Source organism: Mustela nivalis (genome assembly GCF_964662115.1).
Source record: "Mustela nivalis genome assembly, chromosome: 4".
NCBI lineage: Eukaryota > Metazoa > Chordata > Mammalia > Carnivora > Mustelidae > Mustela > Mustela nivalis.
Window position 1 is genome coordinate 64788853 of NC_139023.1, and position 20443 is coordinate 64809295.

Consider the following 20443-nt stretch of genomic DNA (forward strand, 5'->3'; position numbering starts at 1 on the left):
TCGGGGTGGTTTCAGCCACTAAGGCAAAAAATAACAAACACGGGCTGAGTCTCGCTGAGTACGGCCCCCTGTTCTAGCCCTTTCTGTGTGTCTTGGGGCAGCTGGGTGCCAGGCCAGCTGTCTCTGTCTGTCTCTGTCTCTGTCCCCAGACCCCGGCATGCTAAGGACAGGCATCTCTAGCCCCACCTTCCCGGTTCTGTAGACCCAGGCAGGGTTCAGGGAAGTGCGCATGCACCATGGAAGGTCTGAGGTGGTTCTTTGCATGTTTGCCTGTCTGGGAGACGGCACTAGGCTGGGTCACATCGGTATCTCGCACATGTGGAACCGGAGACCAGGACAGACGATGGGGTGTTGCTTAGCATGGACCATGCGGACATGGGGACCCGCTTTCCTGCAACCCTGGGGGAAGGGCCTTCCCTTCCCGCATCTTGGTTCCCCATCTGTAAGCCTGTTACCCAATCACCCATCTTTATGTCGTGCTCATCTCCTGTGCTCTAAGTGCTGGGTCTTGCTGATCCGTGACAAGTTAGCTGTCTGTGTGTGCAGTGACTGTCGTAAGCAGGGTGGTCAGCAGGACCCAGCTCCATGCAGTCTATCCTGTGCTAGCCTCAAGCCCGTTCCTGTCCCTGGCTCCAGGGCTGGCCTCCACCTCCTCTGCCTGAACCTCTGTATATCCCAGTCCCTTTGCAGCAGGGAATGCCTTTGAGCGGAATCCTTCCTGCTTTGGTGGGTGAATCCTGAGATGCTTCCCACAAATCCCCACCCCACCCATTCTCTAGAGCAGGACCCACTAGAGGGCTGAACCCAGCCTGGGTTTGTCAATAAGATTTTACCAGCACACCGAGCCCCTGCTTTGTTGATCGTTTTGGGGACTGCTGCCTCCTTGGCCTTGTCTGTTCGAGGTATCCGGGACCCACCCAACAGCCCTTTACAGAAAGCGTAGCCACTGGGCTCTCGCTTGGCTTGTTTCTACTGCCCAGGGCCCCAGGTGAGTGGGGAGTAGTCACATAGCCCACCCCGCCCCCCACCCTGAGGGTCTGCACATTCCTGAGAGTCAGAGATCTGGCCTGTTGTGGATTAACCCTTAGGGCAAGAGTGTGACCCAGCCCCTCCAGCTTCCATGGTGGAGCAGGATTATCTAGGTGGAGGTGGGGTTTACGTGCTCTTCTGTCCAGCCCTGACCCTGGGAAGACCTTTACACCCCCTCTTTGCCTAGGTCCTCTTCCTCTGAGACTTGGCCCAGAGGTGTCCACCTCCAGGAAGCCTTCCTTGATTTCATCCTCCTCTCCTTTCCATCCCAGGCTTCCCTTTGCCACTGCAAGGATCGAGCTACATCATCCCAGTCTGTTTCCAGGTCTGTCTCCCCAACTTGTCTGCGAGTCCTGCATGGGTGGGGACCTGGAAGGCAGAGCTCAGACAATGGAACCAAGATCATGGGTGGTGGGGAGAGGTCCGAACCCCAGAGAGCAGAGCTATCTCAAGGTGTGGGACCAGGAGGAGCCTGAGCCATGTGCCAGGGAGGCCATTGGGGGATCCCAGCTGGGTGTCAGGGACGCCTGGGTTGTCACAGAGAATCAGGGGTACTTTAAGAGGACACGACAAGTTCAGAAGCGCCTTTTGTCTTCATTTGTCTCCACTGCTTGCTACCTACCCCCTGAGGTAAACAATAAAAATAAGCAGAGGGAGGAAGGTATTTCTCAGCCCCTACATCTGGCCCCTGCATCTCATCCTAGGGCTCTGTCCCTACTGAGTTGGCGTCCAGGTCTGAGCTGGTGTCCAGGTCTGAGCCAGGGTCGGGGTCCAAGCTGGGGTCAGGGTCTCATCTAAGGTATGGGTCTGAGCCAGGGTCTGGATCCGAGCTGGGGTCCAGGTCCAAGCCAGGGCCAGGGTCTCAGCTGGGGTCTGGGTCTGAGCTGGGGTCCAGGTCTGGATCTGAGCCGGGAGCAGAGTCTCAGCTGTGGCCTGGTTCTGAGCCAAGGTATGGGTCTGAGCCAAGGTCTGAGCCAGGATCCAGGGTCTGAGCCGGGGTCTGGGTTCGAGCCAGGGTCAGGGTCCAAGCTGGGGTCCAGGGTCCAAGCTGGGGTCAGGGTCTGAGCTGGTGTCCAGGGTCTGAGCCGGGGTCTGGATCCATGTCTGTGGTCCTAGTTTCTGGCAGGAGTTGCCTCAGGACTGAGCTCCTCTGAGGAGGAGAATGTCTGCCTGTCAAGGACTAGATTTAGGGAGAAGGAGGAGCCCCTATGAACACTCGGAGAATGCCCTAGAAGATCCTGCAGAAGGCTTGGCTGAGGGCTTCAGGGCTGTACCCCTCCCGAGGTGCAAACTTTCCCAAGGGAGGGACTCAGAACCAGTTTGGGGACTTTCCAGTGCTTCCTGGGGCGCATTCATCTTGAAGGAAGCCTTTAACCGTCTTCCATGCAAAAGATGCTGAGGAGACAGGGACCCAGAGTGGCAGTGTGGGTTTAAGGGAGCGCAGAGTGCCGGGTCCCCCCTTGAGGAGGCCTTGCCAGGGGATCCTTGTCCATGTGGCTCTCCAAACCTCCGTTTCCTTGCGTGACGCCCTGAGGCTGCAGGGAGGAGGTGGCCAGGCCAGCCTCCTGCCCTGGGCTCTAGCTTGGGGCATGCAGCCGCCGTCAGTCCCTGGGCCTCCGCAGACACACGTGCTTTCCCTGTGGTGGTAACCGTGCCCGCGGTGTCCACACTGGCTAGAAAATGTGTCTCTTGCCTTTGTCCTGGGAAGCCATCCCTCTTCCCCAAAGGTGCCTGTTCCTTGGCCAGGGAAAGAGCCTCCCTGGGGTGATTTGGTGGCTTCCTCTGCAGCGCCCTCAGGGGGACGGAGAGGCTGCCGAGGAGGAGGGCATGAGCGGAGAGCTCTGGAGACGCTGAGGCTGTGGACAGCCGGGCAGCACCCACACGTGCCCGCACACCCTACAGTTCAGTGAGACGTCACCCATCCTTGTGATGGGAAAGAGACCAAGGCGAGTTCTCTCTCTCTCTGAATTGCTGCCTGAAGAGAATTAAAATCAGGGTTTGGTGCTGGAAGACACAAGGATCTGATTACAGCGAATACTCCAGACTCGGATGGGACTTGCTCACCAGAGCTCCTGGGAATTGGGCTGTGGTTTCTCAGGCTGCTTGTCTCAGGCCTTAGAGACTCGGGGCATCTCCTCTGGCGCCAGGAGAACCTGAGACCCCAGCTGTGTGCAGGTGCCGCGGGGTGGGGGGGTGGACCTGAGACCCCAGCTGCTGGCATTGCCCTCGGGCGGGTGACCCTGGACAGTGGCCGCCTCCATACCCATCTGCCTCGGTCCAGCGGATGGCGGTAAGACTCACACTGGGAGGGCTGTAACCCCTGGATCCAGCATCTCCTTGGCAAGTGACGATTGGAATTTATTACAACAGTTGTGCCAGGCCCCAGAGGTGTTGCAGGTGTTGGGAGGAACTCAGAGTCCTCCAAATCTGATTCCGCCGTCTGCACGGGGCAGAGTGAGGCCCAGGGAGTGATGGGCTTTCCCAGAGGGACTTAGGACCAGGCTGTGCGGGCCTGCCCCATGCCTACCCTGTAGTGGGGACCCTGGTTTGGAAAGTCCCGTGGCCTAGAAAGCACATGTTCTTCCTCCAGAAGGCTCTTGGGGTACACTTGCAGAATGTGGGTATGCTCTGGAATTGGGGTGCACAGTGCAGAGTCAAGACCCTGGCTTGGGGTGTGCTGTGTGGATTTGGGGTGCGATGTGCAGAGTCAGTGCTGGGCACAGTTGGGGAAGCCCTTGGAAACTACCCCCGGCCTGCGGCCAAGAGCACAGCTGTGGAGACAAACAGGATACAGAGTCCTGGGCCCCCAGCAGGGGACAATGGCCAAGAGAGGAAATGTGTCCAGGCCCTTTTATGGATGTGGAGCTCATCTGGGACTTCTTTCAGTATAATTTCCAGAAAAACAGAGAAGAAGCCAGGCATCTCGTGTTTTGCACATTGTGGGGTTCTGAATGTGGGCTGAAGGTCCCAGCTCACAGACAAGGGACGGAGGCTGAGAGGAGCAGGGGCTCCTCCCTCCTGCAGTGGGTTGGAGAGGTGCCCTTGTCCAGCTTCCGCCTATGGCCCCCCGAGTCCTGCCCCGCCCCAGGGCTGAGAAACCAAAACCCCAAGGTCCTGTGGCCAGCACAGCAGAGCTGTCCGGTAAGGTGCTGTGCCTGGACGCAGGTGCCCACCTCCCACCCCATGCTGCAGCCTGAGCTCTTCCCTCCAGTGAGCTGCCCAGAGGGTGGTGGAATCGGGGGCTGGGGGAGGCTGTGGGCCCATCTGCAGGTCCCAGGTGCCAGTGACAAGGGGGCCCGGGGCACCTGTGTCTGGAGAGAGGAGGCAGGCTCGCCCAGGAGAATGCCCCCAGCGGGGAAGCACCCACCCTCCAGAGAACGTGCAAGAAATCCAACTTCTGGTCCTTGCGAGGGGTAGGGCATCACCGTTTCCATGGCTGTGAAGACAGAGGCTCAGGGAGCGGGCTGCACAAGGCTGGAGGCAGAACAGGACTGGAGAGGAGGGGGGAGAGGGAGAGGCAGGTGTCTTCCCGGAAGGGGTGATGAGGACTTACCCCTCCAGAGGAGCTTCAGGACAGGGTACCTGGACCTCATTTGCCTCCGCCCCGGACCCTAAAGGTGGGCAGGAGAACAGGGCCTCCTGAAGGCCAGCAGGTCGCTGAGGCCGAGGGGAGCCGTGACGGGTGGGCAGGCAGGTGGACAACAGCATTCACAAGCCGCCCTGTCCTCCACCCACTTCCTGTGCCCATTGGCATCTGGGAGTACGGGGCAGGATGGTGGCCCCACAATTGTATGCATGGGAACCTCTAGACATGATCTTGTTTGGGAAAAGGGTCTCTGTGGATATAATTAAGGTAAGGGTCTTGAGACGACATGGGCCCCAGATAGAATACGAAGGAGAAAAGCCACAGGGAAGGTGGCTGGCTGCTGATGCGGGAGACGGAGTGATGTGGCCAGGAGCCCAGGAGTGCCCTGGGGCCCTGGAGGCTGGAAGAGGCGGGAAGGACCCTCCCAGAACACCCAGAGGAAGCACTGCCTGGCCTGCATCTTGGTTTAGAATTCTGGCCTCCAGACTGGGAGGGATTAGGCCTGGGTGACTTTAAGGCTCCCAGTCCGGGGAGGTTTGTCCTGGTCGCCCCAGGGCATTGTCACAATGACGGTCACTGCTGTCCTTCAGAGAGACAACTGCTCCCACTCCATGGAGGGGACAGCCCAGCTTTGAGTGGCCACACCTCCCAGTGGAAAGGAGGAGCTGCCAGTGGGAGCTGCCGCCCCTGGTCTCTGGAACCCCCTGGGTAGCTTCCAATTGGCCCTGTTAGTCAGCTCGCCGTTATGGGGTCAGTGAAAAAGTCCTCCCCATCCCTCTGTGTGGTCTCCATGCAGTGGGACCTGGCCGGGCTGGGTGTGCTGGGGGCCCAGGTGTTAGGCCTGGCTCTGCGGGTGACCTGCTGTCCCACCCCCGAGGTGAGTGGCTTGCCTGCTCTTGGCCTCCATGGCCCACTCTGCCCAGTGAAATGCCTGGGCTCCAGCCCTGTGGGGAGGGAGGGGACTTCAGGACTTTGGGGCAGCAGCGCATGACCCCAGGATGGGCAGCGTTGTGTCACCTGGAGGCAGCTCAGCCTGGAGCAGCAGTTTGGCCCCGCATCATTCCTGGTGACTTTTACCTGGAGGGGTGTCTGGTTGTCATGGGTGGGGTCTGGGGGGTGGCCTGGGGCAGACTGGCATCTAGTGGGCGAGACCAGAGATGCAGCTGGGTCCCAAGTGTGCACAGCAGCCCCTCCCCCGTGACAAAGAGGCATCACCCACGTGTCAGTGGTGGCACCCTTAGTACCCTGGCCTGAGGGCTCAGTGTCTGTCAGACTTGGTTCTGGGCCCTTCTAGTCATCACTGGCCTTGGGCATATCCCACGACCTCTCTGACCTCGGTTTCATGTCTGCAAAGCAGTCACCTGAATTAGAATTAGAGATTTTTCCTAGTGTTAATCCAGGCTGTGTGTGTATGCCTGGTCTGTCTCACACAGGATGGAGGAGGAGGTCACTGTCCTGCTCCCGATCCCTGGAGCTGGGTCGGAGCTGGGCCCCTGCCTCAGGGAGGGTGTGAGGCTGCCCGCAGTTCATTTCCTGCTTGTCCCAACTCCCTGGAGCCCAGAGCCCCGGCGGGGGGGGGGGGGGGGAGGGGGTCCCAGGCCCAGTGGGAGGTCAGCAAAGCGGGGTGGGGTGGTGGTGGTGGTGGTGGTGGGAGTCTGTGATCTGAGAGGCTTCTGTCCCTGGTGGGCCAGTAGGCGGGGGCAGCACCTGGACAAGGGAAGGGGGTGCACATGTGTCTGTGTGTGCACGCACATGTTTGGTGTGTGTGTGCAAGTGTGCGTGCATGTGGGCATCTTTGTGTGTGCACACGTGTTGTATCGTGTATGTAGTACATGTGTCAGGTATGAATGTTGCGTGTGCACACAAGTGCCATGTCACACACATGTGTATATGTGTATCACGTAGCAATGCTATGTGTGGCGTGTGTGCACACATGTGTTGGGTGTCGTGAATGTGTATACACGTGTGTCGTGCATGAGTTGTGTTGTGGTGTGTGTGTGTGCCCGTGTGTCGTAAGTGTGTGCACCGAGTGGAAGAGGAACAGAGTAGAGCTGAGGGTGGCTGGGCCATGGGACGGGCAGCTGGGCACTTCCCCAATCCGGCGTGTTCCCTGGCCTCTGTCTCCTAGCTGGTGGGGGCTGGGCGGTGGGTGGGACGAGGCCTGGAGCCAGTCCAGGGAGGAGCTCAGGATCCGCAGGAGGCGCCCTGGGCCTGCCTCTCACCACCAGCCCCAGCTGCGGTGCGGTGCAGGGAGGAAGTGTGGCAGGAAGCAGGGGGTGGTGGTGGCCGCTGCGCAGCCAGCCGGGCCGTGGGCGGCCGCCGCCTGTCCTGGCCGCCAGAGACAGCCCGCAGGGCCAGCCAGCCAGGAGCGGGGAGCGGCCCCCCGGGGGCTTGCTATCCTGCTACCTCCCACCCAGCCGGGAGCTGCCTCTGGGGAGTGGGAAGCAGGTACCAGGGGGCGCTGGGGCAGGTGGGACGAGGATGGTCTGGGCAGGCATGGTCCGTGGAGCTGGGGGCTGCTGCGCAAGGGGGGTTCGAAGACTAGCCTTCCACTTTCACTTTCTTGAAGACTCTTCTGCTTCTTGGGATGGTGGGGAGCAGAGCTGAAGTCTGGGGAGTCCGGAAGGCTGTGGGTGCCCGGGAGGAGACCGTAGCCAGCCGACAGAGCCCCTTGCTTCTGTGATCTGGCTTGACATACCCCCTTCCCGTGGGCACTCAGCGCGTGCCAGGGTCTGGATGAGGCGCAGAGCCTAGCCAGCAAGAAGGGAGTGGGCCCCCACCTTGAGGAGGTTGCCACATGGGGCAGACACCCCAACGGACAGCACGAGACATCCCAGGGCAGCTCTGCAGCTCTGACCTGGCCGGTCTGAGGTCACCACCCCAGGGCCTCTTTTCCGTCTGCTGTGGGGATGCAGGGGCACCAACCAGATGGGTGTGGGGGAGGATATGGACCCAGGACTTGTCATGCCAGGTCCTGTGCTGTGTACGTGCTCCCAGAACACCACTGAGACCCTCTCTTGGCTTCCAGCGGCCCCCCCCGCCGCCCCTGCCACTGGCCGGCTCTGTCTGTGGCAAAGCAGCATTGCAGGGAGTAGGTGGAACTGGCTGGTGCTGGGAGCTATGGCTGAACTCCTGGTGGGAGGCCAAGTGGGGCCAAGGCTGGGTGCCTGCAGGGTGAGGGCAGGCCCTCCAGCCTGTGTTGGAAGCCCATCTGAGCCCCCTGGCAGGCTGTGTCCCTGGAGCAGCTCACTGAGCCTGGGAAATGGGCACAGTGCTGTCCCCGCCCACAGGTCATCAGGAAGATGAGATGGACATGCTCAGTTAGCACCTGAGGGTGGCGGCTGTCTGGTGACAGTCAGGGCCACTGTCGGGGACCAGGACGCATGATGTATGGTGTGTTGTGTGCCCATGATTCTCACAGGATGCGCTATGTAGGTGAGGTCCACCTGCACTGCCCCCCCCCACTGCCCCACAGAGAAGGAGAAGGCACGGGGGTCGCAGGTGAACAAGTGTCCCTGGGCTCGGCATGCTGGGGGGCTCACGGTGATGGGAATTGGCTGCAGGGGAGGGTCCTTCTCTCCTCTTCTGGGTCCTGGGGCTCTAGGCGTCCTGGGCTCCTGCCCACACCCCTCCATCTGGCCTCTGTGGTCCTGTGGGCCCCCCGCCCCGTGTCTGTCTGCGTCCCTCCTCTCACAAGACATCGACACTGGATTAGGACCCCCTCCCCACCGGTGCAGCGTGACCTCATCCTAATGAGTCAAATCTGCAAAGACCCCATTTCCAAGTAAGGCCACGTTCCAAGGTACCAGGATCTGGGGCGATACCATTCAGTCCCAACCAGGGATGACCAGACAACCCCCTAGAGGTGCTTCGTGGTGAAGTAGACAAGGCCTCCATGGGCCCATGAGGTATTGGTTCTGTATGAGCCCTGTGAGGGCTCCGATCAGAACCCCTGCCCCCAGACCGGCTCAGGGCTGGAACGGTACTGCCTCTCCCTTTGTGGAACCCACACATGTTCGGTCCCAGCTGTGATCTGGAGTGCCTTCAGTGTAGTCTGTCGACCTCGTCATGGGGCAGGCGTGTTTGCTCTCACGCTCCTGGTGGGGGTGGAGGGGCAGAGTGAGGCAGAGAGAGCTCTTCCAGACCTGTAGGAGCACGCAGCTCGGTGCTCCTGAGGTCCCAGGACCCGGGGCCTGGGAGGCCAGGCCAGGCGGTTACAGGAACCGGCGGGGAGGGGACTATCCTGCACAGATTGGGCCCACTTCCTCATCTCGCCGGGGACTAGGAAGTCCCATACTGAGATTGTTGCTGGGGCCCGGCCTGCTCAGGCCCATCATCGCTGGGCAGGTGGGAGGGTCTTCGAGCCGGGGAAGCCTTCCCTTTCCTCAGGAAGCTGTCTGTGAGGCAGTGGGGAGCAGGCCCGCGGGTGGGACTCAGGCACTGATGGGCCAGTCCTGACCCAGGGGGGAGGCGGGCAGGACGAGCAGCTGCCACAGGACGGGGCAGGATCCTGGGAGATGCCTGGCTAGCTGCTGGGGGGATGTGGCCTGGCAGGGTGGGAAGCTCAAATGCCCTGTGTGGGCTTCGGAAGGGAAGAGAAGAGAGAGGGCAGGCTGGCCTCCCAGCCCTTGTGCGTCCTGGCCCCGACACCCGACTGTGGCTGGCTATGTGCAAGAGCCGCGAGGTCCGGGATCCCAGTGGGTGAAGCCAGGAGGGAAAGCACCACCAGGTTGGGCTCTCCTGGGGTCCGGGGAGGGCGGCCGGCACACAGAGCTGTGTCCCGAAAGGTGGTGGGGGTCTTCAGTGCTTTAGGAACATGGAGACAACCCAGGGACCAGGGGGTGTGGGGTGCCAGGGCCAGAGTGACATGTAAGCCCTTTGACAATGCTATGTGAAGAAGGTTCTGGGCATCTGCGGTTCCGACAGGCCTTCTTCCCCTGGAACAGGGAGCAGCCGCCTTGCCCGCTGCTCCCTGGGCCAAGCAGCTCCGTTGGAGAGGAGCTGCTGGCCAAGCTGTGTGTGGGATCCCCTGAGTGCTCCCGGTGGTCAGGTGCAGCCTTCTCCCCACCCCCCACACTGTGCCCCATCCCTCCGAGGGGGTTCCAGATCAGACTCAGGTCCTGTTGGGGGTAGGGGTAGGGACTGTTGGAGGCATGGCTTCTGTAAGCCTTGGGGGCCTCGGGCTGCTAGGGGTCTGGACAGCCCGCTTCACCCCAGTTTCTCTGCAATGAGGGGCTGTTTGGGACCAAGGCCATGGGAGGGGCACCAGATTAGTTCGGTTAGAAGCATGGGGTGTCCTGCTTTTGCAGCTCCCAGGGCCACTCCAACTTTTCTGTCTCTTCTTGTCTTTTTCATTTGGATTGTAGAAGTGATCCTGGCTTGTGATGGGCTGAAAGGCCGGCCTTGCCAAGCCCTAGCAGTGATGATTCTAAACACTTAGGCGAGGCTCCAAGGGGCTACCGACTGAGCAAAGCCCCTGTGGGTTGAGGCTCCCCCAGGTCCTGTCCAGGGAACCCAGGAGGTGAACTCAAGGGCTGAGTGGTGCCCCTGGGACTCCTGCTGGGGTCCGGTGCACAGAGGCTTTTGGGACGGGAGGACACCGGTGGCTGGACTGGGTGTGTCTGGTGCCAGGCAGTGGCTCCCACGGGACCCCTGACCTCAAATCCCCAAGGACCAGGAAGGAGGGTGGGCAGGGGGCCTCGCTACTGACCCTGTGTGTCCTGTCCAGCTTGGGAGGAGCAGACGGCAGGAGGGATTGGCTGGCTCCCCTGGGATCAAAGGGTTGGGAGTCTGGGGGTCTGGGAACCCATTGTTGCTCTGCAGCTGCCCAGCTATGTGGCTGCTTGGGCCACCCGTGCTTTGCTTGGTCAATTCTGAGTCCTTGGAACAGTTGGAGCCAAGGTGACCTCGGGTCTCTGGCTGGCTCTGCCCACCCCACCCCCACCCACAGCTACTGGGGGCTGTCCAGGCTCTGTCTTGAACTGTGCCCATCATGGGGGTCCAGCTCCCCACCATCCACCAGGATGGGGGGTGGCCAGGAGGAAGCCTGATTTGCTTCTGGGTTGGCATTATTGTCCCTGGAGAGGGGACCGGAGGGTGCCTTCCTGTCCCCGGGTGCTCCATGCAGAGGGAATCCCTGCCGGGCTGTCCTGGGTTTGGTTTGAAATCTGAGAGCTCAGTATCAGGGCTCGGGGGGCCCACAATGAGGGGGTTCCCTTGCTTGTGCGATCTAGCTGTACTCTTGGCAATGTTCTGGGCAAGCCAACAGGACCATCCCTTGTCTTCTCTGTCCCCGAGGCTTCTCCTGCCTCTGTGGCTGCAGCGGGAGGTCTGCCCTTGCCTTCCCCAGCCCTGGCCCCCCTCTTGCCAACTTTGCCTCCACCCCCGCCCCCACGTGTCCCATCTGAAAGGGGATTTAGTGTCCTGTGTCCTGATTGGTGACAAAGCCCCAACCCCAGGAGCACGGTCTGTGCATCTGTAACAGCCTCTCATCTCTGACCCCAGGAAGGACTGAGGCATAATGACCGCTCTCTTGGCAGTGGGCGGGGGGCAGGGGTGGCGAGGGCACCCTGGAGTGGGGAGCCATTGCCCGTTCTGCCTCATTCTGCCTCGGCCACTTCCTTCTTCTCTGCCATCCGCCACCTGCTTCCTTCCCTCCCTGGACGGCCCTTCCTTCCTGACCCGTGGCATGGGACGGTGTTCCGGGGCCCTTCTGGAGCCCAGGCCTCTTCCGGTGGGTGAGGCAGAGCCCTCTTGAGCCAACTGAACCCCGGGGGTGGTGTTATAGGGAGCAACGGGACCTCCTGGGAACCCGAGACCAGATCACAGCAGAACTGGGGCTTGTGGGAAGCGGAACTAGGTGGGACTCTCCGGGGGTGGGGGGTATCTGTTCCTGCCGGAGCAGGACGGGACGTGTGGTGGGCCTGCTCCTGTCCGAGGCACCTGGGTGTCCCCCGAGGACTTCTGCTCGGTTCCCATGTCTGTCCTGCATTGGTGGGAATGTTCGAGCAGCCGTAACAAGTCAGGCTCTGAGCTGCTTCCTGGGGTTCGTGGGTGACTGGCCTGCATGGCTTCCAGCCACTGCACCTGGGCCACGCTGGCCCGTGTCTCAGAGATAGCCTGAGGCGGGGGCTCGTCGTTGCTGGAGAAGCAGCAACAGACTCACGGCAGAGCTCTGACAGATGTGCAGAGGGCGGCCCGGCGAAGGGGAGGGCATCTCTCCTCCCGACCCCAGCCCTTGTGGCAGTGTTCTTGGGCACCTGCCTGTGTTCCCGGGGAGGACTCCCTGCTAACCAGCACCCTTTCCTCTTCCCTCAGCGGCCAGGGAGCATGCGGAGCCCCCGGTGCTAAGGCCACTGCCGGGCATGGAGGGCCCAGTGGAGGAGCCAGCCCCGGAGAGGAGAGGGCCCACAGCGGCACCCTCGGGAGGCAGCGGTGGTGGTGGCCACAAGGTCCCGAGAGTGGCCATGAGTGCATCCGTCGTCTGGGAGCGAGCAGGGCCCAAGGAGGCCAAGGCTATGGTCGGAGGTGGTGAGTATAGTGCACGCCGTCTGCCCATTGTCCCACAGCCCATGAATGGCACAGGGTCTGCACGGTCAGTGGGTGTGTGGGGACAGACGCCTGTGCCCAGTGAGTCACCATGAGGGACGAGGGCCCCAATAGTGTTTCTCCAGGAACACAAGTGTGTCAGTGATCAGAAAACAGGCACGTCAAAGGGGGAGGGTCCAGAAAGTTCTGGAACGGCGCCCCCCCACCCCAGGCCAAGAGGGCACGTGACTCCTCGGTGAGTGACAGCTTCAGACGGGCTGAGACACAGCCCTGTCAGCCCGAAAGCCAGGGTTCCTTTTGGGCTGCCCCCTTCTGTCTGTGGTCAGCAGACGGTCAGCAGACGGTCAGCAGCAGGACAGTATCCCCTGAGCAAGTCCACATCTCTGTCCCCAAATATGTAGCAAAAGTGATTTTGCGGGTGGTGTTAAGTGAGAACCTGAAGATGGGAAGGTAAGCCCGGGGTCCGAATTGGAGACCTTGACGTTGGCCTGGCTTCTGGCTTGGAAGGTAGAATCAGAGCCACAGGCCAAGGGTGCAGGCCGACTCCCCTGGGAGCTGGGGACATGCTCTCCCCACGGAGCCTCCAGGAGGTACCAACTCTGCTCATGCTTTGGTTTTAGCCAGTGAGATGGTTCCCGAATCCAGCCCAGCAACACAACACACTGGTTTGTTTTCAGAGGCCTCCAAGCGTCGTCTGTTAGAGCCAGGGAGAGCCTCACACCCCCTGTGTCCTCCTTGGGCCTTTGTGACCTAGGGGCAGGGGACGTGAGGGGTGGGGGTTTGTGTGGACACACAAAGGTGTCCACACAAGGTGTGGACACACCTTGTTTCTTCCAGATTACCAGGGGCATTATGCCCTCACAGCCCAGAGTTGCCTGTTCTGACCTTGACCCCACTGTGCTCTGTTACAGATGCCACTCCTCCCCCTGGTGGCTCCGGGCTGGCTGCTGGGACCCCTCCAGTCCAGATGGGCACCTACCCCACAGGTAGACCTGCACAGGCACCACAGAGTGCGGCAGGGTTTAGTCCGGGTGGAGCCATGAATGTGGGCTCCCTGGGTGTGCCCCTTCCCACTGCAGGTTCAGGAATGTCTAGTCCCCAGACCCCCAAACTGGGGATCACTGTGGGGGAGGGGAGGATGCTAAAGTGAAGATGGCCAGGTCCCGCGCCCAGATTCCGATTTGGCCTTGCTGGGAGATAGGGCCCAGGATTGCACTTCCACTGGGGGCCTGAAGGCTGAGTCCAATGCCCCAGAGGCTGGGCCATGTGAAGGGGCGAGACTCTGGAGAGGGGTCGCATGTGGGACGTGTGGGAAAACCAGACCAACCAGCTCACTGTGCTGTGGGCGGGCTGTGGGGGGTGCAAAGGGAGGGGCAGGGCCCCTGGGAGAGGTGGCCAGGACAGCGTCTGGGGAGGGGGCTCTGAGGATTGGCAGGATTTCTGTATGGCGCACACGAGGGGAGGCAGCCCTGTGTGGTAAAGGAAGATGGGGCGGTTAGAAGCCCCCGGACCCTGAGAGCCCACTTGCGGCCCCCAGTGGGGGTGGCCTAGAGACCCCACTGTTGCTGGCGGTTCACCTTGGTGTCGACACCCGCCTGTCTTCCCACTTCCTTCCGGGGACCCGGTGCTGCCTGTGGTCACTCACGATGACCAGGGGGTATTGAGCAAGCAGCAGATTATTTTGGGTCTGAAAATGCTGCCCGCCCTCTTACGGGAGAAGGAGGCGTCATGTCTCAGAACCAGTTGTGAAATGTTGGGCTTGCTTCCTGCTGGGGGAGTGAGTCTGATTCCAGACTCCAGAGGTCTCCATACTGCTCTCCTCTTCCTCCCCCTCCTCCTTGGTCTCTTTCTCCCCCCTCCTCTCTCCCTTCCCATCTCTCTCCTCCCCTTTCCCTTCTCCTGCTCCCACTCCCTTCTCCCATGTCCCCTCCACCCCTTTGGAGTAGCTCATGCTCTGGGGCTCTCAGTAACACAGTTGGGGGTCCTCTTAGGGGGCAGGGATGCGGGCGGGCAAGGGGCGTTTGAGAGTAGATGTGAGCTGTAGAGCAGCCTTGTTGGAGGCCAGGATTTGTTTTGGAAAGAGTGCTCCACATGGACCACGTGCAAAGGCCCTAGGGCAGTGTGTGTTTTAGGGGGAGGGATGTCCTAGAGAGCCTGGAGCGGCCCCAGCGTAGAGGGGAGGGAGAGAAGAAGTGATGGGGGCAGAGTAGAGCCAGAGGTTTGAGGCTGTGCTGGTAGGAAGGTAGAAAGACCTTGCATCTTACTATCCCTGAGCAGGAAAAGCCTGCATCCATGCCGCCCAGTATGGGAGCCACACAGTTTATATTTTCATTTAACTTAAATAAAATGAAAAATCTGATTGCCACAGTTGCACTGGCCATATTTCCAGAGCTCAAAGGCTCGACATGGCTGGAGGTGGCCTGGGAGGGTTGAGAGCGGGGCGTGCAGCCAGCCAGAGCTCCCTGTCAGGGGGCCCTGGGGTTCTCCGTGGATCAGAGGATTGCGTGGTGGGAGGGCAGGGCCTGGACAGCTGCCTGGGGCAGACCTATAGGACCTGGGCCACAGAGAGGGGGCCCACTGTGGGTTCACCTGGTTTTGCAGTTCACGGGGGGACTCAGGTGCTATGTGGTGCAGGGAGGTGTCCTTGGTCTGAACCAGGTCGGGGCTGGGGGCCCCTTTGGAAATGGGAACGACAGGGTGGGGTTGGGGTTGGCTTAGAGGACAAGATGGTGAGTCGTGGGACGCCTGTGGGTGATCTTCTGGTGCTTGAAGGCCCCTGTCTGGTGTGGTGGGGAGGTCGGGGCTGGAGGTCACAGTGACTCTGGTGGCTTTGCTGAGTGCTAGCTCCGTGCTGCCCTTCCCAGACCTGACCCTGCAGCTATTGGCCGTGCGGAGGAAGACGGGGCTGCTGGACCCCAGCCTGCAGCAGACCGTGAGGAGCCGGCTCCGCCTGCTGGAAAATGACAGCCGGGAGGTGGCCCGTGCACTGGGGGTGAGTGCGGCTTCCCGGGGGGCCTGGGAGGTTGGAGGGGGTGGGGCCCCTTGGAGGGGCTCCAAAGCTGAGAAGGGGGACAGAGGACGGGGTGGACCTAGGAGGAGGGCTCTTGATGCTCAGCTCTCTGTTGCTGAGGGGCCAAGGCCACAAAAAGGGAAGACACCCCTAGAACTCACCACGTGGTGGCACTGTGATTGTCCCTGGCTATTCTCCTGGATGTCTGGGTCAGGGAGCCACTGATCACACCTGCAGATCCAGCCACATGTGGCCCGTGGTGCTCCCAGGGTCTCCTCTCTTTCTCCGTGCTCCCGACCCTGCTGAGATTCTTAATGTCTCTGTCATGGGGAACGGAAGGAACTGGCGTGTGCTGATCTTACTCTGATGAGGGGGCCAGGCCCCTGTTGGCCTCTGCACAGTGGACTTTCAGGCAGGACCATGGCCCACGAGGGGGCTGGGCTGGGCAGCCACCAGGTGACCTTGTAGTAAGCCTGCCTGACCTTGGCCTCTGTAAACCCAGTTTCCCCAGCCACCCGTCAGGGATATTTGGTGAGGTGTGGATCCTGCAAACGGCCGGGAATCTCAGCCCAGTGCTCTGCCGCGGGGCCGCCCTGAGTGACGCCAGGCCAGGGGCAGAACCCCAGCTGTGCCATGTACTAAGGGTCAGACCCCAGATAAGAAACGTGGCCTTAGTTTCCGGTCTGTCAAGCAGACCCCAGAGTAGCACCCTTCCCTCGCACAAGTACCCTGTGCCTTCTAAATGCTGGTGTTCAGTTCATGCCCGATCGCCTCCCGGGCGTTCATGGGATGGGAGTCAGAGGAGGGGGCGCTGGAGTTCGGACAGTCCCCGCATCAGTGCTGTGGGAAGGGCTGGGAGGCAGGGTTGGGTTGCGTAGGGCTAAGAGTCCAGCCTGCTGGGAGAACCTGCTTGTCATGGAGGGTGGGGTGGAGCATGGAGTCCCCAGGGGCTCCAGGAAGGAGCAGGGCATGGCACAGGCACTGGGGAGCCATGGCTGGCTTGAGAGCCCCCCTCGGGTCATAAAGGAATTGGCTCTGGGCTTCCACCCCCGCCTGGTCACCTGTGCAAAATGTTTCTGTTGTGCGGCTCTGTCCTCTGGGTGATCAGATGCCCAAACACCCCTACTCGGGACTGTTTTTCCCCCTTAGGAGTTGTCAGCCAGGCTGCTATCTATCCACAGTGACCAGGCACGGATCGTGGTGACCTTTAAGACTTTCGAGGAAATCTGGAAGTTCTCCACCTACCACGCTCTTGGTAAAGTGGGACCCCTCTCAGAGCAGTTGTGGGAACTCCACTCAGAGGACACTTGTCACACACTGACCAGGCGCTTACTGTAGTAAATCGGGCTTTAGCCAGGGATGGCTCACACGGAGCAGTGGGACTCGGGAGTCCGTGCGCACCTGCTTGGGGAGCAGTGGTGTGATGGGAGGCGGGGGCGTGCAGAATCTGTGCCAGAAGGTGGGCCGCCTTCCGAGTCCTTCCCGGGCTGAGCTGGGTGCAGGACTTCGCATAGCCAGACCCCGAGGGAGGCTGAGCTCAGACATGGTGGTTTTCAGCCCAAAGAGCTTTCTTTCTAAAGCAGTTCCGTCCATTGGGCGGCGTCTGTGGGGTCTGGCTGCGTCCTCTGGGGAACTGCTCCAATACCTTGGTCCGAGGCTGGGAGACTGGAAACTAAGAGTGACAGTGTCTTGAGTGTCTTGTGCTGGGCCTGTGCCAACCCCCAGCGCATGTGCTCGCCTTGAATGCTCCTGCCCCATCTTGTGGGTGAGGAGACTGAGGGTCATTCAGGTGACTTGTGCTTGTCCACACTCGCCAGGACACAGGGAAGTCCAGGCTGTCTCACACAGCCCTGACGGTCAGACCAGGGGCCTGTCTGGGTTGTAGATGTCCCGTGAGTCCCAAGGCAGAGCAGGGCTCCCCAAGCCTTGCTTTGGAGCCTGCTGGTGACCTGGTCCATCTGGCCCCCAGGCTTCACTCATCACTGCCTAGAAAACCTGCTCGTGGACCAGGTCTTCTGGCTGCTCTCGCCTAGTGAGGACGAGGAGACAGCTGTCCACGTCCACGTGGACCAGGAGGCCTTGACACGGACGCACGAGAGCCTCCTCGCCCAGGAAGGTGAGCGCCGCATGGAGACGGAGACTTCGGCTGGCTCCACGCTCTGTGGGGGATGCCCGGTGGGGAAGGGCCCTGGAGGCTGTGGCGCACCTGGGAAGACTGATGGGGCCTCATCATGCAGGGAGAAGTAATTATGGGCGACCCCAGGCCTCGTCATTCTGCTGTGACGACCTGATCAGGCTCCCGGGGAAATAATAGTGAAAGTGCTTCTGAAGAGGCATGCCCACCCCGAGGTCCTGACCTGAAACTGCTTTGAGTGCCAAGGTGGCCTCATCCTTGGGTGTGATTCAGCAGCAGATGGAGCCCAGAGCTGCCTGTCTTAGCCTGGCCTCAGAGAGGAGAGGAGGCCAGGCTCTCAGCAGAGGTCCACACACACAGGATCCCTGAGATCGCAGGTCGGGCCCTTCAGACGGGGAAACTGAGGCCCTGAGGGTCTGAGGCTGGGGGAGGCATGCGGAGCAGGAATGAGCAGAGCCTGGGGCCGGGGAGACCCGAAGCAGGGCTTCCTTCACACATGTCACCTGACAGGACTGGCGGGTCCCACCTGGAGGACTGTCCAGCCACACTGAAGGACGGTCTCTGTCCCTCTAAAGGTCCTTTCTTCGTCTTGTGTCCTGACCACCGCGTGCGGGTGAAGACCAGCCCCCAGGGTGCAGGGAGCGGCCCCCAGGCACTCAGGCGAGGCTCGAGGGTTCCCCAGGGAGAGGCAGCCCCGGCAGTGGACCCTTCTGCTCCTGGCTCCAGCACGTCCTCTGAGGACATGGCAGCGGCAGCTGCTCCAGAAACTTTGATTCCATTTCATCAGTAGGTACCGACCTTTGTTTCTCTGCTTCCTGCCCATCCCACGGGTTGCTGGCTCATGGAGACCCATGTATGCTCCTGTTCTGTGGCTCCTACTGTGTGGCTGTGGGCTCCTACCTGCATGAGGAGGCTGTTGTTCCCGGATGGAGCTGTGTGGGCAGGAGGGTACCGTACAGAGCTCTTGCTTCATATTCTGGCTCATTATTATTATTTTTCTAAGTAGTCGGCTTCATGCCCAGCATGGAGCCCCATGCGGGGCTTGAACTCATGACGGTGAGATCAAGCCCTGAGCCAAAATCCAGAGCTAGATGCTTAGCCCTTTGGAGCCCCCCAGGTACCTCTACTCTGGCTTGTTCTAGAAAGCTTCTGAGGGAGTTAGCTGCGTAATGTGTACCCATAGCCAGGAGACACAAGGCAGATAGTCTGGGGAGGGTGAGGACGGGTAGCACAGACACTCCTCACATGCTGAATGTGGGGTGTTAACAGGGCTTGGAGCTTCCTGGCAGCCAAAGCAAAGAGAGAAACTCGATGACCTGAAGTTCAGAAGCTGTGAACTAAGAGGCAGTGGCTCAGCTCCTGTCCTGAGTGAATGGAGGGAGGGCCCCCAGGATGCCAGCCGGGGTGGGGGCGGCAGGAGGCACCTGAGTGGGACAGCACTGGGATCCCTGCAGGTTGTGCTGCATGCATGGGCCTGACGTGTGTGTGTGTTTAATCGGTCAGGTAGTGGAATTTGCTCGGGTCCCTGGGGGCTGCTGATCTGTACAGTTGACACAGTTTGAACTTTCCCTGAAATCCTTTCTTGTCCCACTCCAGGTGGGCTCTTAGGGTCCCCTGGGACCCCATCGACGACTCTGTGAGTGGACCTGTGACATCAGATATCTCACTGATGGGTAAATGCTTTCACTAGCCTTTCTGCCCTGGGAAAAGGGGTGGTCGACTTGGGGCAGGCACCAGCATTCTGGAAGCTTCTGTGTTCACCCTGAATCCTCCATAAGCTGGAGAAGGTGGTTAGACTCCTGTCCAGTTGGTGCTGCAACAGCTAAGGCTCAGAGAGATCCCATGGGTTGGTCTAAATTCATGTTACGTGGTACAGTGAAGCCAGGGCAGGTCCCTGGCTTGCTTCTTAGGTCTTCTCTTGAAAAGACAGCATGGGCCCTTGGCTTGGGGCTCCTGGTCCAGTGCTCTCTGCTCTGCCCCAAGCTGGCTGCTGCAGGGATGGCCTTGTGTACCCACTCAGTGAATATAATGCCCCATGGAAGAGGGACCTATGTTTATTGCATCTGCCCTGGGGGGTTTCCTGGCCTGACCTCACCAGCATAGGACAGAGGAGAGATCCCTGACCATGGGGGGGGGACACCCCTGGGCCTCAGTTTCTTTTCCTCAGTGTAGGGATCAAGTGCCCCCTCCAGGGACCACTAGAGGCCCAGCCCCTTGGGTGCAGAGGCCACGCTTCATCGCAGCCTTGATCACCCATTCCTGGGAGAGAGCCCCCGGGGTCTGCCCCCAGCGCTGACCGTGTGACCCTCCCCTTCCCTTTCCCCTCCCCCCGCAGCCACAGGCCTGGCCACAGCGGTGGCAGACTACCAGGGCTCCGGGCCTGAAGAAATGACCTTCTGCAGCGGCGACATCATCGAGGTCCTGGGCGCCCAGGTGCCCGGCCTGCCCTGGTGCCTGGGCCGGCACACGGCCTCGGGCCAGGTCGGGTTTGTGCGGACAAGTCTCATCAGTGTGCAGGGCCAAGTATCTGAGTGAGTAGCTGAGGCTCTGCCCCCTCCTAAGCCTGCCCTTGTGCCCTAGTGTGGGGCTGCTCCCTGAAATCCCATTACACAATGGTGTTCGTGCTGCCATGACTGTCAGGGCTGAGAACGTAGAGAGCTCTTCTGTCCCAGTTCTCTGCTCCATCCTCCTGTGCCCCCCACCCCCGCCTTGGGTCTTCCTAGAAGGACATGAGGCACTGGCTCAGGGCCTCCCTCCTCCAGTGTGACCTCATCCTAGCTAATTACACCTGCAAAGACCCTTTATTGAATTCTGCATGTCCCCACTGTGTGGCCCCAGGCAGCAGCAGGGGCGTCCTGGAGAGCGATCCAGGAGCACTGCTGCGCCCCTCTGTGGTGCCTTTCTGTTCCCTTGGCCTTGAGCTTCTGTGGTGAAGGCCTCAGACAGGGAGCCTGGCTGGCCGTCCACGGGGACTCCCAGCACCAGGAAGGTGCGGCAAAGTCTGACCTCCTCTCTCTGTTGGAATGTGTTTCTGCACTAACTTCACCTTCAGGACCCTCTCTCTGCCAGCCCTCACAGCTGGCATTCCTTGGAGTCCTGCCTGGGGACCCTGGGTCTAGACGATTCCCGTCACGTC

General features: G+C 60.7%; 1 protein-coding gene across 5 annotated transcripts in view; it reads left to right on the plus strand.

Moving 5' to 3' along the window:
* Positions 1-20443, plus strand: part of SH3TC1 (SH3 domain and tetratricopeptide repeats 1) — a 47628-nt gene that overhangs the window by 5889 nt on the left and 21296 nt on the right. For 3 of the 5 annotated variants that reach the window (XR_014310868.1, XR_014310869.1, XR_014310870.1), the window contains exons 1-9: positions 6791-7063; positions 11933-12145; positions 13075-13149; positions 15028-15155; positions 16323-16428; positions 17143-17289; positions 17883-18093; positions 18904-18980; positions 19643-19838. Coding sequence is in view for 2 of the 5 variants with exons in the window: in XM_082727493.1 (XP_082583619.1) it covers positions 11980-12145; positions 13075-13149; positions 15028-15155; positions 16323-16428; positions 17143-17289; positions 17883-18093; positions 18904-18980; positions 19643-19838 (1106 nt within the window). In the remaining 3 variants the exon portion in view is untranslated. Of the gene's footprint in view, positions 1-6790; positions 7064-11932; positions 12146-13074; positions 13150-15027; positions 15156-16322; positions 16429-17142; positions 17290-17882; positions 18094-18903; positions 18981-19642; positions 19839-20443 lie in introns of those variants that run through there. The other 2 variants (XM_082727494.1, XM_082727493.1) reach the window with 2 other exon arrangements.